At 40.5% G+C, this 19,781-nt stretch overlaps 1 protein-coding gene across 1 annotated transcript in view; it reads left to right on the top strand.

The window, feature by feature from the left end:
* Trim44 (tripartite motif containing 44) overlaps nt 1-19,525 on the top strand; it is a 105,837-nt gene extending 86,312 nt beyond the window's left edge. Inside the window, exon 5 of the mRNA XM_057780999.1 lies at nt 17,319-19,525. Coding sequence (XP_057636982.1) covers nt 17,319-17,346 — 28 coding nt within the window. The 3' untranslated portion in view covers nt 17,347-19,525. The remainder of the gene's footprint in view (nt 1-17,318) is intronic.
* The last annotated feature ends 256 nt before the right edge of the window (nt 19,526-19,781 follow it).

A 19,781-nucleotide genomic window follows, 5' to 3' on the forward strand; every position in this document is an offset into this window, starting at 1 on the left:
AGATGACATGACCTAGATGGACGGCACCAGTGTTCAGGTCCTGTGTATATGTGTTGTCTCTACGCACTCCTCCCTCTCTCCTGTTTGATGTTGTCATGGGGTTAGGGTCTTCTAGTGATGACCAGACTAGTGCTATCTCTCATCTGATAACACCGAAGTACAATCTGGAAAGGGCCTCTGGTAAGATGGACTGAAAATAAATGTTATATTCATCTTTTAAGATAACTACAGGAACCCTTCTTAGGAAACTGCCTTCTGGTAGGGGCAGATCCTACTGAGTCTATGCCTATTGTCTGTCTCCTCAGCTTCTTGAATAGTGGAGTAGGATACAGGTGGAGAGCTTTCATACCGTCTTTTCCATTTCCTGGGAAATGTATAATAAACATGCCTATTCGAGATGCAAGAAGGGGGATAGGTAAGTAGGGATCAGGCAGTAGGACAGAGATCCTCTCTTACCTTACAAAAACATCTACTCAGAATCCTGAGGAAGATATTCCACAGAGACCTGCTTACTGACAGAAAACACTTTTGTTTTCACAGTTTCTCCTTTTCCCCATAAAGAGAGTTTTCTTGTTGTCCCTGGAATGGACCTTAGAACAGACAAGTTAGTTTGGCATTGGCAAAAAGGGAACCCCAGGCTCTACTTAGAAGCCAGTGCACCTTACTTGAGACCCAAACAGTAGCTCGTGACACTCTTTCATTCTGAGGCTCAGACCTGTACTGATTGTATAGTCATATTTCAGCAGCATGATGTGTGCCTACTTCCTCCACACACTATATTGAGTTGCCATTTTTTGTTTGTTTGTTTGTTTGTTTGTTTTTCTCCCCTGAAACAGCTGTTTGTGCTGCCTTGGGGGAATGTTGCACAGAATACAGCCTGAATATTTTAAACATTGCTCTTGTTCACATTTTGAAGTGCTGGCAGTGTGGTAGATGCCATATGGAGCTCTGACACCCCCTCATCTTCTATTCTTTCCCATATATCCTTCTCCCCCCCCCCCCCCCCCCCCCCCGTCTTCTTAGGAGATTTTTCGGGCATGACCAATGGAGAGAAGCACTGGGAGCTGCTAGTGAGTCACTTTCAGCCTGCTCTCCCATGCTTTAGTCTGGCTTTTCTGGACTGTTCACAGCCCTCTGACCACGCTAAGCTGCTTCACATCTTCCAGAGTTTATTCAAGCTGTTGCCTCCACTTGGCATGCCTTCCTGCTGACCCCATTGTCTTCCTGGAAATACTAATCCATCTGTCAATGATGAGTGATAAAACCATTTCTTATTTGTTATATGTGAGTCAGCTAACTTTGTTCTTCGTTTTCTCTCAGTGTGCAGACTACATACATTTTTGCATAGAGGTCCTTAACTATATTCCTTCACTTGGTCATTTATTTGCACATAGTAGTGGTTCAGCTACTGTAAGATGAAAAAGACAAATGTAGTAGTGATTTAAAAATATTTGGCTGTGGCTGAGTACTAACTAGGAAGTATGTTAATCGTTTTCATCTGTTGTTTACTACTTGGTTATAAGGGTATCCTCATGTTCTCACTTTCCTGAATGGCCCTGACACAGCACCCGTCATATTTATCCTATAATCTTGCTTCATTTCCTTCATAGTACTTTCTATCAGCTTAATTAGTTTGCTTATTGTCACCTCATTGGAGATTGTACACAAGAAAGCCAAAACCTTGTCTGTTTTTCTTGATGCTGTTAAAGCACCTATTAAAGGGCTTAATATATTGCAAATGTTCGATAAATATTTTTACTGAAAGAGTGTGTGATTTGAAAAAATAAAAAAATAGAGTGAATTATTTGATGATGCTTTAACCTACAGATCACTAAAACAATGGATAATAAGATTAAATAGCTTTGTTAAAGGCACACAATTCAGGTGACAGTCCTGGTCAGGAGTCTTGGTCATATTCTTACATAGGTAATGTTAGCATCTTGTACTACCTTCCTTAAGGGTTCTCCAGATAAATAGTTTATAGCAATAGGAGAAAGTCTTATTTTCTATTGGATGTAGTTTTCTGCCTTGAAGGTCCACCTTCTCCACCCTTCACCTCAGCAGCAAATGCAGGTGTGCTACAAGGATCATGTGTCCTAAGTGCCAGGCATGCTAGTGAACACTGGGGAATGGAGACCACAGACATTCTCTGAGAAGCATTTACAGTGTGGTTAGGACGTGTTGAACCCGTAAGCCCCCTAGGCTGCAAGGACAAAACAGGACTTTTTCCAGACTACCTTCACTGGTTCCTTGAGGTAGGCCAGACTGAACTTAATTTAGATTCCATTTTCCAGAGAGGAAGAAAAAGAAATGAGCTGAAAGCCTAAATGTACTACTGTGGAACTGAATAAAAAGCAAGCCTGGTACTTCTGACCTGGCCGGACAGAACTGAAATTGACCTGGAGGGACTCTGCTCTAAGTATCCTGAGTGATTCTGCTGCTCAGCTGTCTTGGTTGTGGTGGTGGTGGGGATTTGGCATGACTGCTGGAAGCTGACAGGAAAAGCTGTCTATCAGCAAGGTTATAACAAGAAAACTGAGAGACAAGCTGTAGTTGTAAAAACTAAAAGGGGGAAAAAATCTCCCTGCCCTCCCTCCTGCTTTTGACAAGGCTATTGGAGATGCTCCATGACATGAGGAACTTTTCTAGCAATTGTAATCACAGTGGAGTTTTAGTCTTCCAAAGCCTTGGAAAATCTTTAGCTGGAAACTAGTTGGGTAGGTGCTGGGAGATTGACTTCACAAGCCTCCTAGTAGATTGCCTTGCCGTCATTGAGTTTCCTGCACGGGGTGAAAAACAAGGGACAGGCCTTGATTGTAGTTGCAGCTCTGTCTAGCTCTGGGACTTGGGATGACACTTTCTTACTCTGCTCTTCATTTTCTTCGTCTGTAAAATGTCAGTGCTGTTACACAGTTATTTTGAAAACCTAACATCAAAATGTTGGCAAAGTGATTATTTCAGAATCTAACAAATAATTACATCATTCCTGTAGTGAATGCTTTTTATATGTCTTCTTAAACCAATGTGGAAACCTTTCTTAAAGGAGGCCTTTTATGTGTGCGAGAATGGGATCTTGAAGATCAGCGTGTGTTTTTTCTACACACTGTGTGTCACAACCACAGTTCCCGTGCATGTAGGTTTCAGAAGTTCATGCCATTCTCGTTTAGTTCTGCTGCTTATAGGTAGTGTTTCAGTATCATGCTTGCCTGTCTGCCTGCTGGCCATGATTCTCGCCATGGTGGTCATAAACTTTAACCCTCCAAAACTGTAAGCCCCGTAAACGCTTTCTTCTGTAAGTTGCCTTGGTCATGCTGTTTTATCACAGCAGTAGAAAAGTAAATAAGACAGTCCTCAGTGATAACAGTTTTACCAGTCCATTGACCAGACCTGCCCTTTACCAGCAAAACTGTGTTTTATAAAAGCAATTATTGTTTATCATACAGTATTTTGATCCACATTTGATGTTGGAGTGGTTATATACACCTCATTATTCCAGTGACAATTAGAAAAGAAAATGGGCTCTTTCTTTACCTGTAGCAACAAACTGTTAACAACATGTGAGATTCTTGGACAATGTCTCTAGGACCGACAAGTGACCCACAGTCTGCTAGGGAGTTTCTCAGAACATTCATACTTTATAGGGTCATTTTGATCATTATGTATTCATTTGTAACTCCAAAATATATCAGGTACCTAAAGTGTGCCAGATATTATACCATGTGAGTGAATGTATACTCTTTGTGTATGTGCGTGTACTCTATAGTGATATATTCTAGAGAGAGAATATATATATTAATGTGATATATATACATATTTATGTATACACACACATCATATATATATATATAACTCCTTTTAGCAACTCTTTAAAGAAACTAGTTACTAATTTGTTCTCCTTTTTCAATTAAAAGCACAGAATTCAAAAGCCTTTTGTACTAAATAGTAGAAATGTGACTCAAAACCAGATGTTTTGTTAATTCCAAACAAAGATGAAAGGAGAAAGACCACTTACCCAAATCATCATGGCCAAATTAATTAAAGAAAGCAATTAATTATAGTAAGGTTTTTATTCATGTACATGGGCTGCCTGTTTCTAAGGCAGGGTTCAAGAGGTCAGCATTGGATGTGAGGAAGACAGGCTTAGGCATAGGGGGTTTCCAAATGGATGATTTGCTGGGCAAAACAGGCAGGGTTACAGGAACATAAGCATAACAATTACTCCTAATGACCTCCTGAAACAAAGACATGATTACAAGGTGGGTATAACAAGGTAGTCACTAGTTGGTCCTATAATCCTTTGAAATAAAGGTTTACAAGGTGGTTATAAACAATTTTTTGAAACAATGATTGTCATGAGCATGCAGTGCAGAACCATTTGTAGTTAGGTTACAGGTAAGACATAGCCCAATCCTTGAAAAACAGACATTTAATCATAAATAGGGATGAGCTTGGTTTGTCTTTACTATAAGATGGCTTTAAGATGGGGGCAGGCTGGTTCTTCAGTTTAACTCCTAAGTCAGCATTCATAATTCTTAGCCACAGGAGAAGTAGCATTAGTTTTTTAAGAGTTGTAGTTCTTCTAAGTTATAATGGTCTTCATATTTCACACCTTATCCCACAGTCATCATGAGACTCTAAGCTATTGAAATAATGTGAACACACACACACATACCTTTTCATATAGAGATGAGATTAGTGTCAAGTACATTTATTTATTGATCCTTTTCCCCTCTCTCTTGGTTACTTGCATGATCTTGCAGCTTGGGGCAATAGATTTGAAGCCCCAGATATTATTTAATTTTATATCTAAGATTTTTTTTTAAGGAAACTGCTTGAGAGACTTGGTTTCTATTATTCATATGCCAAAAGAAGATAAGGAAACTAGGTCGGGTGATTTCCTGAAGGTATGGGAACCAGGGAAGGCAAACCTTTAGGCTATTTTCTCCTTCTCCTTCTCTCCCCCACCCCCAGAGTTGTATGGGCCCTAATAGAGGTGTGAAGGATTCCTTTCTGTCCTCTCTACAGGAGATCAGTAGGGATGTGAGATCGGGAAGTGTTGGGAAGGAAGGAAGGTTGCAAACAGCCAATGTAATGGCAGAAAAAAGGAAAACCTAACTGCTCTCCTGGCATTTGCCTCTTACAGACACAGCCGACACTCTTATTTCTGCGCTAGTTCAGTTTCCTGCATACACTTTGAAACCATCCTATTTGTGGCAGGGGTGTAGGGAAAATGGGCATCTCATCTCTGTATAAGTAATGATTATAAATCAGCACACAACGATTTTTTCCATACATTTTAACAATAATGTATCAAGAGCCTTTAGAAACACATATCCTTGTCTTGTTTGAGAAATGACTGATTCTAAGGTGTGGGGAAAACATAAGACAAACCTGGAAGATCTTGTAATACCTTAAAGAGAGAAAGAGCTCAAAAGCAAGCCAAAAAAAATCACATTGGTGAAGAAATGTCAAGGAAACTAACTAAAAGTACTCCAAAGGCCAAAGCTGAACAGCAGAATAATTTTAGATTATAACCCCAAGTATAAAATTAATGCCCAGGAGTCTATACTGGTTAAATGACTGAATAGGTGAGTAAAGGAAGAAGAGACAAATCTTATGTTCAAAAATATTTCAGATGATTTATGTATATACTCTTCAAGGAGAAAGGGAGCATGTTTGGGCTATTCGTCGTAACTTTCTTCAAAACAGTACACTATGTGAAATGGGAAAAGAGTGAGTACTCTGAAAAATTTGACAATTTGTAATGACGCTGGTGGTCATGATCAGTTTTAACAGTGTGAAGTTATATTGAACTTAAACCCTTGATAGCGCATGGTTGCACTTTAGCTCTGTAGTCTTCCTTCCAAACCCTGTAACCATGAGCAAGACATTTAACAAATCCCAATTGAAGAACGTCTTACAAAATATCTAAGCAGTACTATATCATCAAGAGTAGCTATGGCAATAACCAGAAACCCCGGGAATGGAGACCATTAAATGTGGTTCCCTAACACAGTAAATGACAACAAGTGATGAATCACTTCTTGTTGACAATAGGGAGAACTAAGCATAATTTCTTTTGTTAATCTAGAGTTTTCTAAAATTTAAAGTTATTTTAAGAGTACAAATAAAACCTTTTGATCCAGAAGTTTCCCTTCTGACATTTTTCTTTGGAAATTATTAAGGATGATTCATCTGCATTGATGTATGTCACAGAAATATGGGAAGTAGTGAAAAGGTAGAAATCCTTCAAGTATCCAATATTTGGTATTCTAATTATATGTGATTCAATCATGACTCATAATCTTAAAGAAATACATTTCTTGATGAGGAAAATGTTCATGACTGACTTAAATGGAAAAAGTAGGTTACAAATGAGCTTAGGAAGAATGAGCCAATTTTATGAAAGCTAGGTATGTATTTTGTACATGCATAGAAAAGATAGGTACAAATACATTTCAATGTGTTCATGGGGATTATCCCTGGTATATGGTTCTATAGAAAGTTTTCTTTTTCATAGAAGTAGTACCCATTTAGTATAGAAAGTAAAAGATATTCAAAAAAGTTATATTTTGATTTTTATTTCTTATTATTTTTTCCTTTCTTTTCTTTTTTTTTTTCTTTTTCTTTTTTTTTGGGGGGGGGGGCTAGAAGTAACCAGTTCTTAATCTGGCAACAACAAAGGATTCAGTTCTTAAGAAGGGAATTGTAAAGCAGATATGGTATTGGCAGGCTAAGGAGCCTGTCTGTTACTTGCATTCATTTACCTCCCCGTAGCAGGACACTGGCTGAAAGGCTTGTAATCTTCCAGAGAAGCAGGACTTTGTGCACACTTGAATGTAACTGTGAGGAACATCACCTTCCATGTTCGTAGTGATCACACTTGACACTTGGTCAGAAGCTACACTCGGGCTCTAAATAGATCTGAGACCGAACGGCAGCTGTGGGACTGCGAGACAAACCAGGTCTGTATTTCTGTAGGCCTCCTTACCTGGCTTTTCTTTTATATATTAGAAAAGCAAAGCACACTTCTTTTATTTCACCACAAAACTTGATGGTGGGCATTATTGTCCCATTTTTCAGATGTTAAAAATATCTCAAAAATCTTAAATCACCACTACTTATTATAGGGCTGAGAAACAAGGAGTTAAACTCGCCTCTTTCCTGAGTTTGGTGTGATTCCTGAAGTTGATTATTTCACCTAGATCTGTCATTTACAAGCTGTGAACCTTGTACAAATAAATTATGTAACATCCTTGAACCTCAGTTTTCTCTTCTGTAAAATAGAGATGATACCTACCAGAATCTATAATAGAATATCAATTCTTTTGGTTGGTTGGTTGCTTGGCTTGGTTTGTTTTTCGAGACAGGGTTTTTCTGTAGCCTTTTGGAGCCGGTCCTGGAACTTGCTCCATAGATAAAGCTGGCCTCAAACTTTCAGAGATCCACCTGTCTCTGCCTCCCAAGTGCTAAGGTTAAAGGCTTGTACTACTACCGCCTGGCACCAATTCTTTTTTTAAAGTTTTATTGCCTTTTATTTTATTTGTGTGCATGTTTTGCCTGCATGTTTTTCTGTGTATTGCCTGGTCACTTCAGAGGCCAGGAAAGGGTGTTGGACCCTTTGGAACTGAAATTATAAATTGTTATGAGCCACCATGTGGATTATTGAGTCCTGGAGGAGCAGCCAATGCTCTTAACTACCGAGCCATCTCTCCAGCCCCAGCACATCAGTTCTTCCCTGCAGGATGGAGATCCAGTACTAGAAGCTACTGTTATAAATGCTATGAATATAAATTGCTTATGGGCCATTAAGTCAGGCTTTTGTAAATCATGGTAGTTATCAAAGGAGAGAAGACTTAAAATATAAGTCATGCTGTAGTCTAGAGAAGGAAGAGCCCTTTTCCTTGTCTTTACCATGACTTGCAAAGGAAGGTGAGTGAGGCTGAAGCAAAGCCTTACTTTCTTTTTTAATATATGTATATATATATATATACACATATATTTTTTATTGATTTTTTTATTGAGTTCTACATTTTTCTCTGCTCCCCTCCCTGCCTTTCCCCTCCCCTTCAACCCTCTCCCAAGGTCCCCATGTTCCCAATTTACTCAGGAGATCTTGTCTTTTTCTATTTTCCATGTAGATTAGATCCATATATATCTCTCTTAAGGTCCTCATTGTTGTTTGGTTCTCTGGAATTGTGATTTGTGGGCTGGTTTTCTTTGCTTTATGTTTAAAAACCACTTATGAGTGAGTACATACATGTCTTTCTGGGTCTGGGTTACCTCACTCAAAATGATGTTTTCTGGCTCCATTCATTTGCTTGCAGATTTCAAGATGCCATTATTTTTTCTGTTGTGTAGTACTCCATTGTGTAAATGGACCACATTTTCCTTATCTATTCTTTAATCGAGGGGCATTTAGACTGTTTCCAGGTTCTGGCTATGATAAACAATGCTGCTATGAACATAGTTGAGCACATGTCCTTGTGGCCCTGTTGAGCATCCTTTGGATATATACTCAAAAGTGGTTGCTGGGTCTTGAGGAAGGTTGTTTCCTAATTTTCTGAGAAATCACCACACTAATATCCAAAGGGGCCGTACCAGCTCGCACTCCCACCAGCGATGCAGGAGTGTTCCCTTTACCCCACAACCTCTCCAATATAAGTTGTCATCAGTGTTTTTGATCTTGGCCATTCTTACAGGTGTAAGATGGAATCTCAGAGTTGTTTTGATTTGCATTTCTCTGATGACTAAGGATGTTGAACATTTCCATAAGTGTCTTTCAGCCGTCTTAGATTTTCTGTTGAGAGTTCTCTGTTTAGGTCTGTACTCCATTTTTTTTTATTGGATTATGTGTTCTTTTGATGACCGGTTTCTTGAGTTCTTTGTATATTTTGGAGATCAGACCTCTGTCTGAGGTGGGGTTGGTGAAGATCTTTTCTTATTCTGTAGGCTGTCATTTTGTCTTGTTGACTGTGTCCCTTGCTTTACAGAAGCTTTTCAGTTTCAGGAGGCCCCATTTATTAATTGTTTCTCTCAATGTCTGTGCTACTGGGGATATATTTAGGAAGTGGTCTCCAGTGCCAATGTGTTCAAGTGTATTTCCTACTTTCTCTTCTATGAGGTTCAGTGTGGCTAGCTTTATGTTGAGGTCTTTGATCCATTTGGACTTGAGTTTTGTGCATGGTGATAGATATGGATCTATTTTCATTCTTCTACATGTTGATATCTAGTTGTGCCAGCACCATTTGTTAAATATGCTTTCTTTTTTCCATTTGATATTTTTTGCTTCTTTGTCAAAAAATCAGGTGTTTGAAAGTATATGGATTAATATCTGGGTCTTCTATTTGGTTCCATTGGTCCTCCTGTCTGTTTTTATGCCAATACCAGGCTGTTTTCAGTACAGTAGCTCTGTAGTAGAGTTTGAAGTCAGGGATTGTGGTGCTTCCAGAAGTTCCTTTATTGTACAGGATTGTTTTGGGTATCCTGGAATTTTTGCTTTTCCATATGAACTTGAGTGCTGTTCTTTCGAGGTCTGTGAAGAATTTTGCTGGGATTTTGATAGACATTGTATTGAATATAGATTGTTTTTGGTAAGATTGCCATTTTACTATGTTAATTCTACCTACCCACGAGCATGGGAGATCTTTCCAGTTTCTGGTGTCTTCTTCAGTTTCTTTCTTCAAAGATTTAAAGTTCTTGTCATACAAGTCTTCCACTTGTTTGGTTAGAGTTACTCCAAGATATTTTATGTTATTTGTGGCTATTGTGAAGGGTGATGTTTCTCTGATTTCTTTCTCAGCCCATTTATCATCTGTGTACAGGAGGGCTACTGATTTTTTTGAGTTAATCTTGTATCCTGCTACATTACTGAAAGTGTTTATGAGTTGTAGAAGTTCCTTGGTAGAATTTTTTCGGTTGCTTATGTAAACTATCATATCAGCAAATAGTGAGAGTTTGATTACTTTTCTGATTTGTATCCCTTTGATATCTTTTTGGTGTCTTATTGCTCTAGCTAGGACCACAAGAACTATATTGAATAGATACGGAGAGAGTGGACAACCTTGTCTTGTTCCTGATTTCAGTGGGATCACTGTCAGTTTCTCTCCATTTAGTTTGATGTTGGCAGTCGAAAGCCTTACTTTCTAAAGAACCACCAGAGAAGTAGAAACCATGAAGCTTTTGCTGAGATCAGAGCTTATTCTTCAAGCTGTTCTAGGTACTGATCAACCCAGTGTTTGGGCCCAGCTAGGAAAACAGATGGTAGAACTTGACCAGCCTTCAGGATGGATAGAAAAGGTGGAAAGGGGAGGGGCATGAGAATAGAAAAGCCCTACAAATAAGAGCCAGTTAATTAACTCAAAAGTATTTAATTTGGGGCTGGAGAGATGGCTCAGAGGTTAAGAGTATTGCCTCCTCTTCCAAAGGTCCTGAGTTCAGTTCCCAGCAACCACATGGTGGCTCACAACCATCTGTAATGGGGTCTTCTGCCCTCTTCTGGCCTGAAGGTACACACAGACAGAATATTGTATACATAACAAATAAATAAATGTTTTTTAAAAAAAGTATTTAATTTGGAGAGGAGCTTAGCTTTATCTGTTGTGGAGTTTTCCTAAATTATATTTATCACTCAGGCTATTCCACTTTCTCAAGTGAGAAAATGTTCCTGAATCACATACCAGAACCTGAACTTGAATGCCAGTCTTCTCGTACACTTTTTAGACCCATGACAACCAAGAACATTTTGCTTTCTTTTATATTTATACCTAACCTGCTCCCCAGGTTAAGACTAGTAAGTTCCCATACTTAACAGCACAACAGCTCCGGTTCCTTTCTGCCCAGGCTGTAGGGTCAAGTGAGGCATGGAGGAGGCTCTTGGATCAGAGTGTGTGGTCCATCCCGCCACACTCCCGCCCCCACACACAGCTGACATACTTACTAGAACTACTGAAATACTGAAAGCTCAGGGCTTCCCAGTTAGATTTTTGTGCAGTGCCTATGTGGTCTAATTTAAAAAATACTAAATCTAGCCTTCCTCCTTCCTTTTCCCTCCTCAGTGTTAATATCTCTTAATTTCTTTATTCTCTTGAGTTGAATAATTCTTTTAGAGCAATGGTTAATTAGTAAGTGGCTGTGAACTCAGTGGTGATGAACAAGCGGTGCCAATCACAGTAAGTGCTATCTGCATAGGGACAGAAACTATGACGTTTGTGATCTCAGAGTGCCTACCATCTCACCTACTAACTTCCTCTCAAACCCCTTCAACTCTAAGGACAAGCTGCAAAAGCTGAGCCACCTGTCTGGATTTGTCAGGATTATCTCCTGCATGACAACCTTCTTTCAGTAAGTGGTTGGGGTTGAGTGTGACTGGGCCTTGTATCTTCTCCCAGCTTACATCTATAGGTGCCACAGCAAATAGCAGGGCTATCTCAGTATGCCCAAGTCTTGGAAGAGGACACAGCATTCATTTTACTACCTGGGACTCCTTGGCCCCATTCTGTTCCCACAGACCCTGACCCTAGACAGAGAGCTGCTAAATCTCACACCACCATCCCATTCAGAATTTAGGTGCTCCTAGTTCCTTTAGTTAAATGTTCTGGTTTTGCATCCCTTAAAGAAATATAGGGAAAAGTGTGTGCCTCCTTGCCCTCCTTTAAGTTAATTCCTTAAGTTTTGGGTCAAGTATAGCTAATTAGAAAGGATGTGACTGCTCGTTATCATGTAGTGTCCGTCTCATTTTATGTATGCTTTTCTCAAAACTGACATCACAAACTTACTAAATTTACAGACAATATTCACTATATAATCTAATTGACAGATTCATTTCTTACACCCAAATTAGCCAGCCAAATCACACTCACTTTCTGTTAGATCTGATTTCTTTTTTTTTTTTTGACCTTCTTTTTTATTATTGAAAAGAAAAATTTTCCGCCTCCTCCCCGCCTCCCATTTCCCTTCCCCTCCTCCCGCCCGTCTCCCCCTCCCCCCACTCCTCTTCTCCTCCCTCTCCAGTCCCAAGAGCAGTCAGGGTTCCCTGCCCTGTGGAAAGTCCAAGGACCTCCCCGCTCCATCCAGGTCTAGGAAGGTGAACATCCAAACTGTCTAGGCTCCCACAAAGCCAGAACATGAAGTAGGATCAAAACCCCGTGCCATTGTCCTTGGCCTCTCGTCAGCTCTCATTGTCCGCCATGTTCAGAGAGTTCGGTTTTATCCCATGCTTTTTCAGTCACAGTCCAGCTGGCTTGGTGAGCTCCCAATAGATCGGCCCCACTGTCTCAGTGGGTGGGTACACCCCTCATGGTCCTGACTTCCTTGTTCATGTTCTCCCTCCTTCTGCTCCTCATTAGGACCTTGGGAGCTCAGTCCGGTGCTCCAGTGTGGGTCTCTGTCTCTATCTCCATCCATTGCTAGATGAAGGTTCTATGGTGATATGCAAGATATTCATCAGTATGGCTATAGGATAGGTTCATTTCAGGTTCCCTATCCTCAGGTGCCTAAGGAACTAACTGGGGACATTGCCCCGGGCACCTGGTAGCCACTCCAAGTTCAAGTCTCTTGCCAACCCTTAGGTGGCTCCCTTAACTAAGATATGAGTTTCCCTGCTCCCCTATCCAACCTTCCTTTATCCCCAATCATCCCTTTTTCCCAAGTTCCCCTCATCCTCTCCTTCACACTTTTCTCTCCCCATCTCCCCATACCCCCATCCCACCCCACCCCCAAGATTCCAATTTTTTGCCCGGCAATCTTGTCTATTTCCCATAGCCAGGAGGATAACTATATGTTTTTCCTTGGGTTTACCCTCTTGTTTAGCTTCTTTAGGATCACAAATTATAGACTCAGTGGCCCCTATCCATGGCTAGAAACCAATTATGAGTGAGTACATCCCATGATCTTCTTTTTGGGTCTGGGTTACCTCACTCAGGATAGTATTTTCTATTTCCATCCATTTGCATGCAAAATTCGAGAAGTCATTGTTTTTTACCGCAGAGTAGTACTCTAATGTGTATATATTCCACACTTTCTTCATCCATTCTTCCATTGAAGGACCTCTAGGTTGCTTCCAGGTTCTGGCTATTACAAATAATGCTGCTATGAACATAGTTAAACAAATGCTTTTGTCATATGATAGGGCATCTCTTGGGTATATTCCCAAGAGTGGTATTGCTGGGCCCAGGGGTAGGTTGATCCCAATTTTTCTGAGAAACCACCACACTGATTTCCAAAGTGGTTGCACAAGTTTGCAGTCCCACCAGCAATGGATGAGGGTACCCCTTTCTCCACAACCTCTCCAGCAAAGGCTATCCTTGGTGTTTTTTATTTTAGCCATTCTGACAGGTGTAAGATGATATCTCAAAGTTGTTTTGATTTGCATTTATCTGATCGCTAAGGAGGTTGAGCATGACCTTAAGTGTCTTTTGGCCATTTGAACTTCTGATTTCATTTATATCCAATTCAAATAAACATACTAGTACCTTGTGACAGCGGTTTTCTGAGTTTAAATCTTAGTGAAACATAGAGATAAGCTATTGCCTTATATAGATGTAATAGAGAATAATGTCTTACTATTTCTTACCCTGCTTTCATGGGATCTCTTTAAAGCCTCTGCAATGCAGTGTGTAGACAGATGTGTATGTCTTTCCTGAAGTGGGAGTGAGAAGATTTTGAAAATGGACCTGGCTACAAAGAAAACCTGTACCCCATGTTCTTGAGATGATCACGTTTGGGAAAGAAGATACGTAGAAATTAAAGACTTGCAAATTGTTCTAATGCTTATCCATGTGCAAGTCATCCCTGGGAAGTCGTTTTCTACACCAGGGAATGTGCACTACAGCTTTAAGACTACTATTTCTAAATCAGCTACCTTCAATCCAGACCAGTCAGCGAGCAGAAGCCTCCTAACTAATCCACAGTACTCAGTGCCCTACTATTACCAGCATTGACAAGGAACAATTTTTCTAGAAACCTGCTTAGAATGGTCAGAGCCATGAAACTTTATGTTCAATCCCTGTATTTCCTTAGCTTTGAAGTTGTCATTCAGTAAAAAGATAAATAAACCTATCCAGGAAGATGGTTCAATGCATGAGGACCAACAAATGCAGGGGGACCTAAATTCAGACACTCAGAGCTCACATAAAAACTGTGTTGACATTTCATGTCTATCGCCCAAGTATTGGGGGATGAAAGGTGACAGGCAGATGTCATAGGCTTGCTGACATTTATTCTAGTTGAAATGGTAAGCTTTGGGTTCCGTGTAAGACTGTCTCAAAAATAAAGTGGAGATTTATAGAGGTAGACACCCAGCATCAACCTCTGGCCTCCATGATTACACAGAAACACACATAGAGGCATACACACACCTCACATACACATTTTAAAAAACTGTTTTCATCTCAGTTTTTGATGAAACTATTTGAAGGAAATTTAGAAATAACATGTTTAATCTAAAATAGAATTGTTTCAGGTGCCAAAACAAAGGTATTGAGGGAACGTTAGAAGAAGGCAAATTTTGAATTTTCATTTTTAAAAGGAAGGGTACAACTCCTTTAATCATGTGTATATAAAAAGTATGTCTGTAACACTGCAAGATATGTAGCACTACCCTGCGGAAGTGATATTCACTAAGAATTTAACCCTCAACAGTTCCATGACCTTGGGTCATTGTATGATGGTACTCCCTTCTTAAAGACCTCAGTAGAATGAAGAGAATGGCTGTCTGCCTAATGCCCCTCATTCATTAGAAATTGATACATTAAACAGACACCTTAAAAGATCTCTGTAACCTGCAGTCCCCAGTCCAGTTGTAGATCTCTGTATGACAAGTAGGTGTTTCTGTGGAAGCAGATGGGTACCTGGAGAGGAACCACGGAGATTTTAAGGCATTTCAGATAAGGTCGTTTGAACATATGCTCATGTAATAAGTGAAAGCAGAATGGAAAAGAAAGGAGATGCCTCTCACGATGAGTAACCCACCAAAAGAGACCTCATATACCAACTGGGTACCTGTGCTACACATTTCTTTTTATTATTATCATGAGAAACAGGTTGTTTTGTGAAAATATGCTTTTTTTTTCTTTAAAAACAAAATAAAATATCTCCTGAGCCCCCATCACACCAGAGCTGTGGCATCTGTGTGGGTGACTACTGTGCCCTTCTGACATCCAGCCTAACACACAGTAGACAATCAGTAAATATTTAGCAGTTGAAGAAATCAATAAATGATATTTCAGAGTCACAGGGTCTCCTGCTCTAAACAGTGAGAGAATCTTATCTTTCAGGCCCAGGAACAGATCTCTCTTAGGGTAATGAGAATAGACCTCTGACCTTTTCCCTGAACTACTCCAAGTTTTATACAGTTTTATACTAAAAACCTGAACACTGATCCAGGTGATGGTGGCGCACGCCTTTAATCCCAGCACTTGGGAGGCAGAGGCAGGTGGATCTCTGAGTTCAAGGCCAGCCTGATCTAGATGTTTCAGGATAGCCAGGGTTACACAGAGAAACCCTGAATCAAACTGAAAAAGAAATTGTGTATGATTTGATATTCTCAGTTTGAGGTTGGGGTTGTTGACATCTTTGAAACTATGATGAAAATCATGGCCTTTCTCAGACAAAGGGACACATAGACAAAACTCTGAATGAATTTCAGTAGGTTCATGAGTGCTTTATCTCAAGAACGCTGAAAAGTGAACTGCAGCTTAAGGAAAGGGCACAGTCACCATCAGTCCTCTCATATTAGAAGGAAGGCTGGCAGGGAAACAAAAAGAGCTTGCTCTCAATACAAGGGGGAGAATATGGGGCCAGTTTTATCTGTGCTTTGATTCTGGCTACAATCTTTTCATAAAAGACCCTTTGTTCCCTTTGGGACAGATGCCACCAAATACTGCTCTGATGGCAGTCCTCTGGTCAGCCCTGCCTACACGCACCCTTTATCTCATGACTGGACAGCCAATAGGAAACAAGTAGGGCAGAATTCTGATGTGGCGTGTTACTGCCTTGAGTCTTCCGGCTTCTAGAGCACTCCCCTTAATCTGTAGGCCCATGTCTTAAGTGTTTGTGCCTTGGAAGTACTAGAACCCCACTGCTAGAATATTTTCTCTCAACTCTTTCTCCAGATGGAAACAAAGAGCACAGATTTATGTAGACAAAAATAATCCTTTCTGAGAACTTTCTAGGTCATAGCTGGAAGCTAATACATTATAAACCATTTCTGTCTCTACCAGCTTGAAACTTTGGACTTCCAGACAAAATTAAACCTTGATCTCAAAGAACTCTAGGTTCTTAATCTCACCAAGCTTCACTTCTTCATCTGGGCAGTATAGAAAATAATAATTCCAATATCCTGGGATTGTAGTGAGGAGTAATAGAAAGACTGGGTGAACAGCCGAGTCCTGGGTCATGATATTTCTGTGTTCAGGTCCAGTAAGCAGAAGATCAAGTTGTCTCTTGTCTGTGTTTGAATCGGTGACCTCTAGAAGTGAATGAAGACAGGTCTGCTGCTTTTGCCTTTCTGTAAGGGTGCTCACCCCTGCTGCCTTTTCCCAGAACCAGTGGTGCTTACCTCTGAGCGACTGAAGTAGTAGCTGTACCTTTGGAACTGCACACTTGGCTTTGGCACTGAAACACTGACCCTGGAATCTTCTGGTTGCATCAGTTCCTCCCACCCTTTCTGTTGTTTTTGGAAGTCATTTGATTGAGCACTTCTGTGTGTTCATTGTACAACTTCTAGATGTGTAGTCATTGGCAAAATAGTATTAATGCTACCCTTATTTACTTCAGTAGAAGGGGAATGAGAATAAATACCAAACTGTAGAATGTGAGAGGAGGGAAGGAGAGAGGGTACACAGAGAATGATCCAGTGTCCTCATGAGGTAGAGTACTTTCTGGAGACTTAACTTTGCGGCATGGGCAAGACATTGGCTCCACCAGGGCAGAATGCCATTAATTGCTGCTTCTTATTTTTCTGACCTAATAATAGATGGCCTAACACCTAAAGGAAATCAAACTCCTGATTTCTGCCAGCAGTTTATTTTGCTCGTTAAAATTCTAAGTCTCGTGATGTCTCTTCTTTACTTAATCACAGTATACTGGGTACTGTATATTTTACACATGTTCTTATTTGATCCTTTCACAACCCAAGATAGTAAGTTTTTAATTTTCATGATCACTATAATTAAATTTAGAAATCAGAAATCAAAAAAGCTAAGACACTTCCTATCGCTCTACTGCCCTGTAGCACGAGGCCGTCAGCCTGTATATTGTCTTGCCTCCCTTCCTGTGGTTGATGTCTGAACTCACCTGCCTCTCCCTTTCTTTCATAGTGGTGCCAGTGAAGAAGAGGACACATGAAGATGAACCTTTCCTCGTGGAAAACACCCCTTCCCTGTGTGTATGTGACAGCGTGTATGTAATGGCTTCTGATATCTGTGAAAGCTGCCTGGCAACAAACTTCTTCCACTGGATATGTCCCCAGATCCACAGCAGGCACACATGTCGCCAAGAGACAACAAGTTTTATGAGTACTGACTGTGTGCTTCTTGTTCTCTTGTGGTAGGTCATGGGAAGAGCCCCTTTGATCAACTTGGAGGCTCTTCAGGCAACTCCCCAAAGGCTGCTTTTGAACTTACTTACTCAGGAAAGCCAGCCCCTGGAATATTGTGCAAGTCAACAGTATCACTTTCTTAGGAAGGTTCTAGAATATCTTGAAAGGAAATAAGTTTTTTCCTTACCTGCAAACAGAAAACCCACTTGGTTTGTACTGAAGCTTACAGCAAATGAGGCCAAGCAGGGCCGCACTGGCTCCTTAGACAGTCTCTCACAGTCCAGTCCTGCCTTTGTGAAAGGCATTAGAGCAACTGGATGGAACATGGGGTTGAAAAAAGAGTCCAGAGCTAGAAAGAAGATATTTTTAGTATATGGTATTATCTAGGACTTGAGATTCATAATTCAGTGCTGAGAAAATGGGAAAAGTGATTGAAGAGGTAGAAAGGAAATGACTTTAAGGAAAAGAACAAAGAAATCTGATTAAAAGTTGAAATCAGTGTTTCAGAATTCAGATTGCCCAGATTTTCCAAATTGTCACTAAAGTGTCTGATAGAACCTGAATTCTTGGGCTAGCTGTATGGACTACTATGTCTGTCACAGCATAGAAGACTAGCATGTATATCACCAGGTGGGAATTGTCACTGTAAAATTTACCAGTTCCACCCCCAGGTTAGCCTAAGGTGGCTTCAGTGCACTGTGATGAGAATCCATGCCACTCGCTGGCTGGCTGGATTCAGATCCATCTGCCAGCAAACATTCCCTCTCTTTCCTACAGTTGGAATCCTCCTTCTCTCTGCAGCAGGCCTTCAGTTCACCTCCCACACCCCAGCTCTCCCCTCCCATGTAGCATGAGCAGGCATGCCCCAGAGCTGCATTTCTTGGCCTTCTCCAATTTCCAGGTCACAGTTCTTACAACCACACTTTTCAGGGTCAAGGAAGCAGTGGTGTATTGGGAGATACCCAACTGCAAGCTCACACACACACACACACACACACACACACACACACACATCTCGAGACATGAGTTTTTCTTACCAAATGATTTAAAGCCAGGGGATAACATTGTGTTGTAATAGAACAAACAGTTGTTAGAGAAGAGACTGTTCATACTCTTACACTGTAGAGATAAGGTAGGAGACTTGGAAGGTAATGCTCATTTGCAGGTGGGCAGTGTGTTCTCTCCCTCTGCTTGTGTGGTATTTCCATGTTAACACTGAGATTCTGTTTGAACTGTATTCAGGCAAACTTGCAGTTGCTGTTGACCAAGCTCTAGACTTTCAGTGTCTCTGAGGTAGATCCAAGGAGTCTGCCTTGGGAGAAATCCCCCTTTTCTTGCCTGCCTGCTTGCCTGCCTATAGCCTGTATACTTATCACAAAGCTTTAGGGGCTAATGTGTGTACAGGATAGTTCTGAGGCAGAATCAGCACATGCTTACTGTAGGGTCCTATTTATATCATTGTTCAATCCTGTGCATGCTATAAAATGATTTATTCCTTTGAGGCCAGGAAACTGCTAAGCCTGTATGCTCTAGGTTAGGATTACCCTAGCTTACTACACATATAAGGGTGTCGGGAGGGAGGAGTTTAAAATTAATATATATATTCATTCACAAACTGGTGGCTAGTAGACAACTTAGACAATTTTGATCCTTTACCATCTGTCTGCAAAGACTGGAGAATTTAATACACCCTGAGTTAACAACCTCCAGTAATATCCTGTTTTAAAAATTCTTTACAAAGGACCAAAACTACTCTAGAAAAAAATGTAGAAAATCATAAGATTGAAAATACTTCAGATTTTGGAAGCTTGTGTTGTCTTTCCCCAGTAATCATTGTTTGATCTTTACATGTTGACCTTGTATTACCAATGGACAGATCATTGGCTTTTCACACCTAATCATGCTATTATTATATCAGGATTTGGGAAATCCAAGCATTTATGTAGTGGTTATAAACAGAACTATAAAAATATTTGCCAACTTGTCTCTATGAATTATCATCTGTCTGGAATCCTCAAGGAAAGCTTTCCCCTTTCTTTAGAAAGGGTTTCAGATTTGCTTATGGACTCCTGCTGTCTCCAGCACCTGGTATGATTTTAACCAGGAAATTAAACACAGCACAGCAACTTCTGCCTGCCCAGATCCCTGAGTTTCCGTGGCAGCATTTATCAGTGTAAGAACTAGGATGCTCTCTGCAGTGGTGCCAGCTTCATCCTCAGAGCTAGGACCTGCTGCTTGGCCT

Source organism: Chionomys nivalis, chromosome 9 (genome assembly GCF_950005125.1).
Source record: "Chionomys nivalis chromosome 9, mChiNiv1.1, whole genome shotgun sequence".
NCBI lineage: Eukaryota > Metazoa > Chordata > Mammalia > Rodentia > Cricetidae > Chionomys > Chionomys nivalis.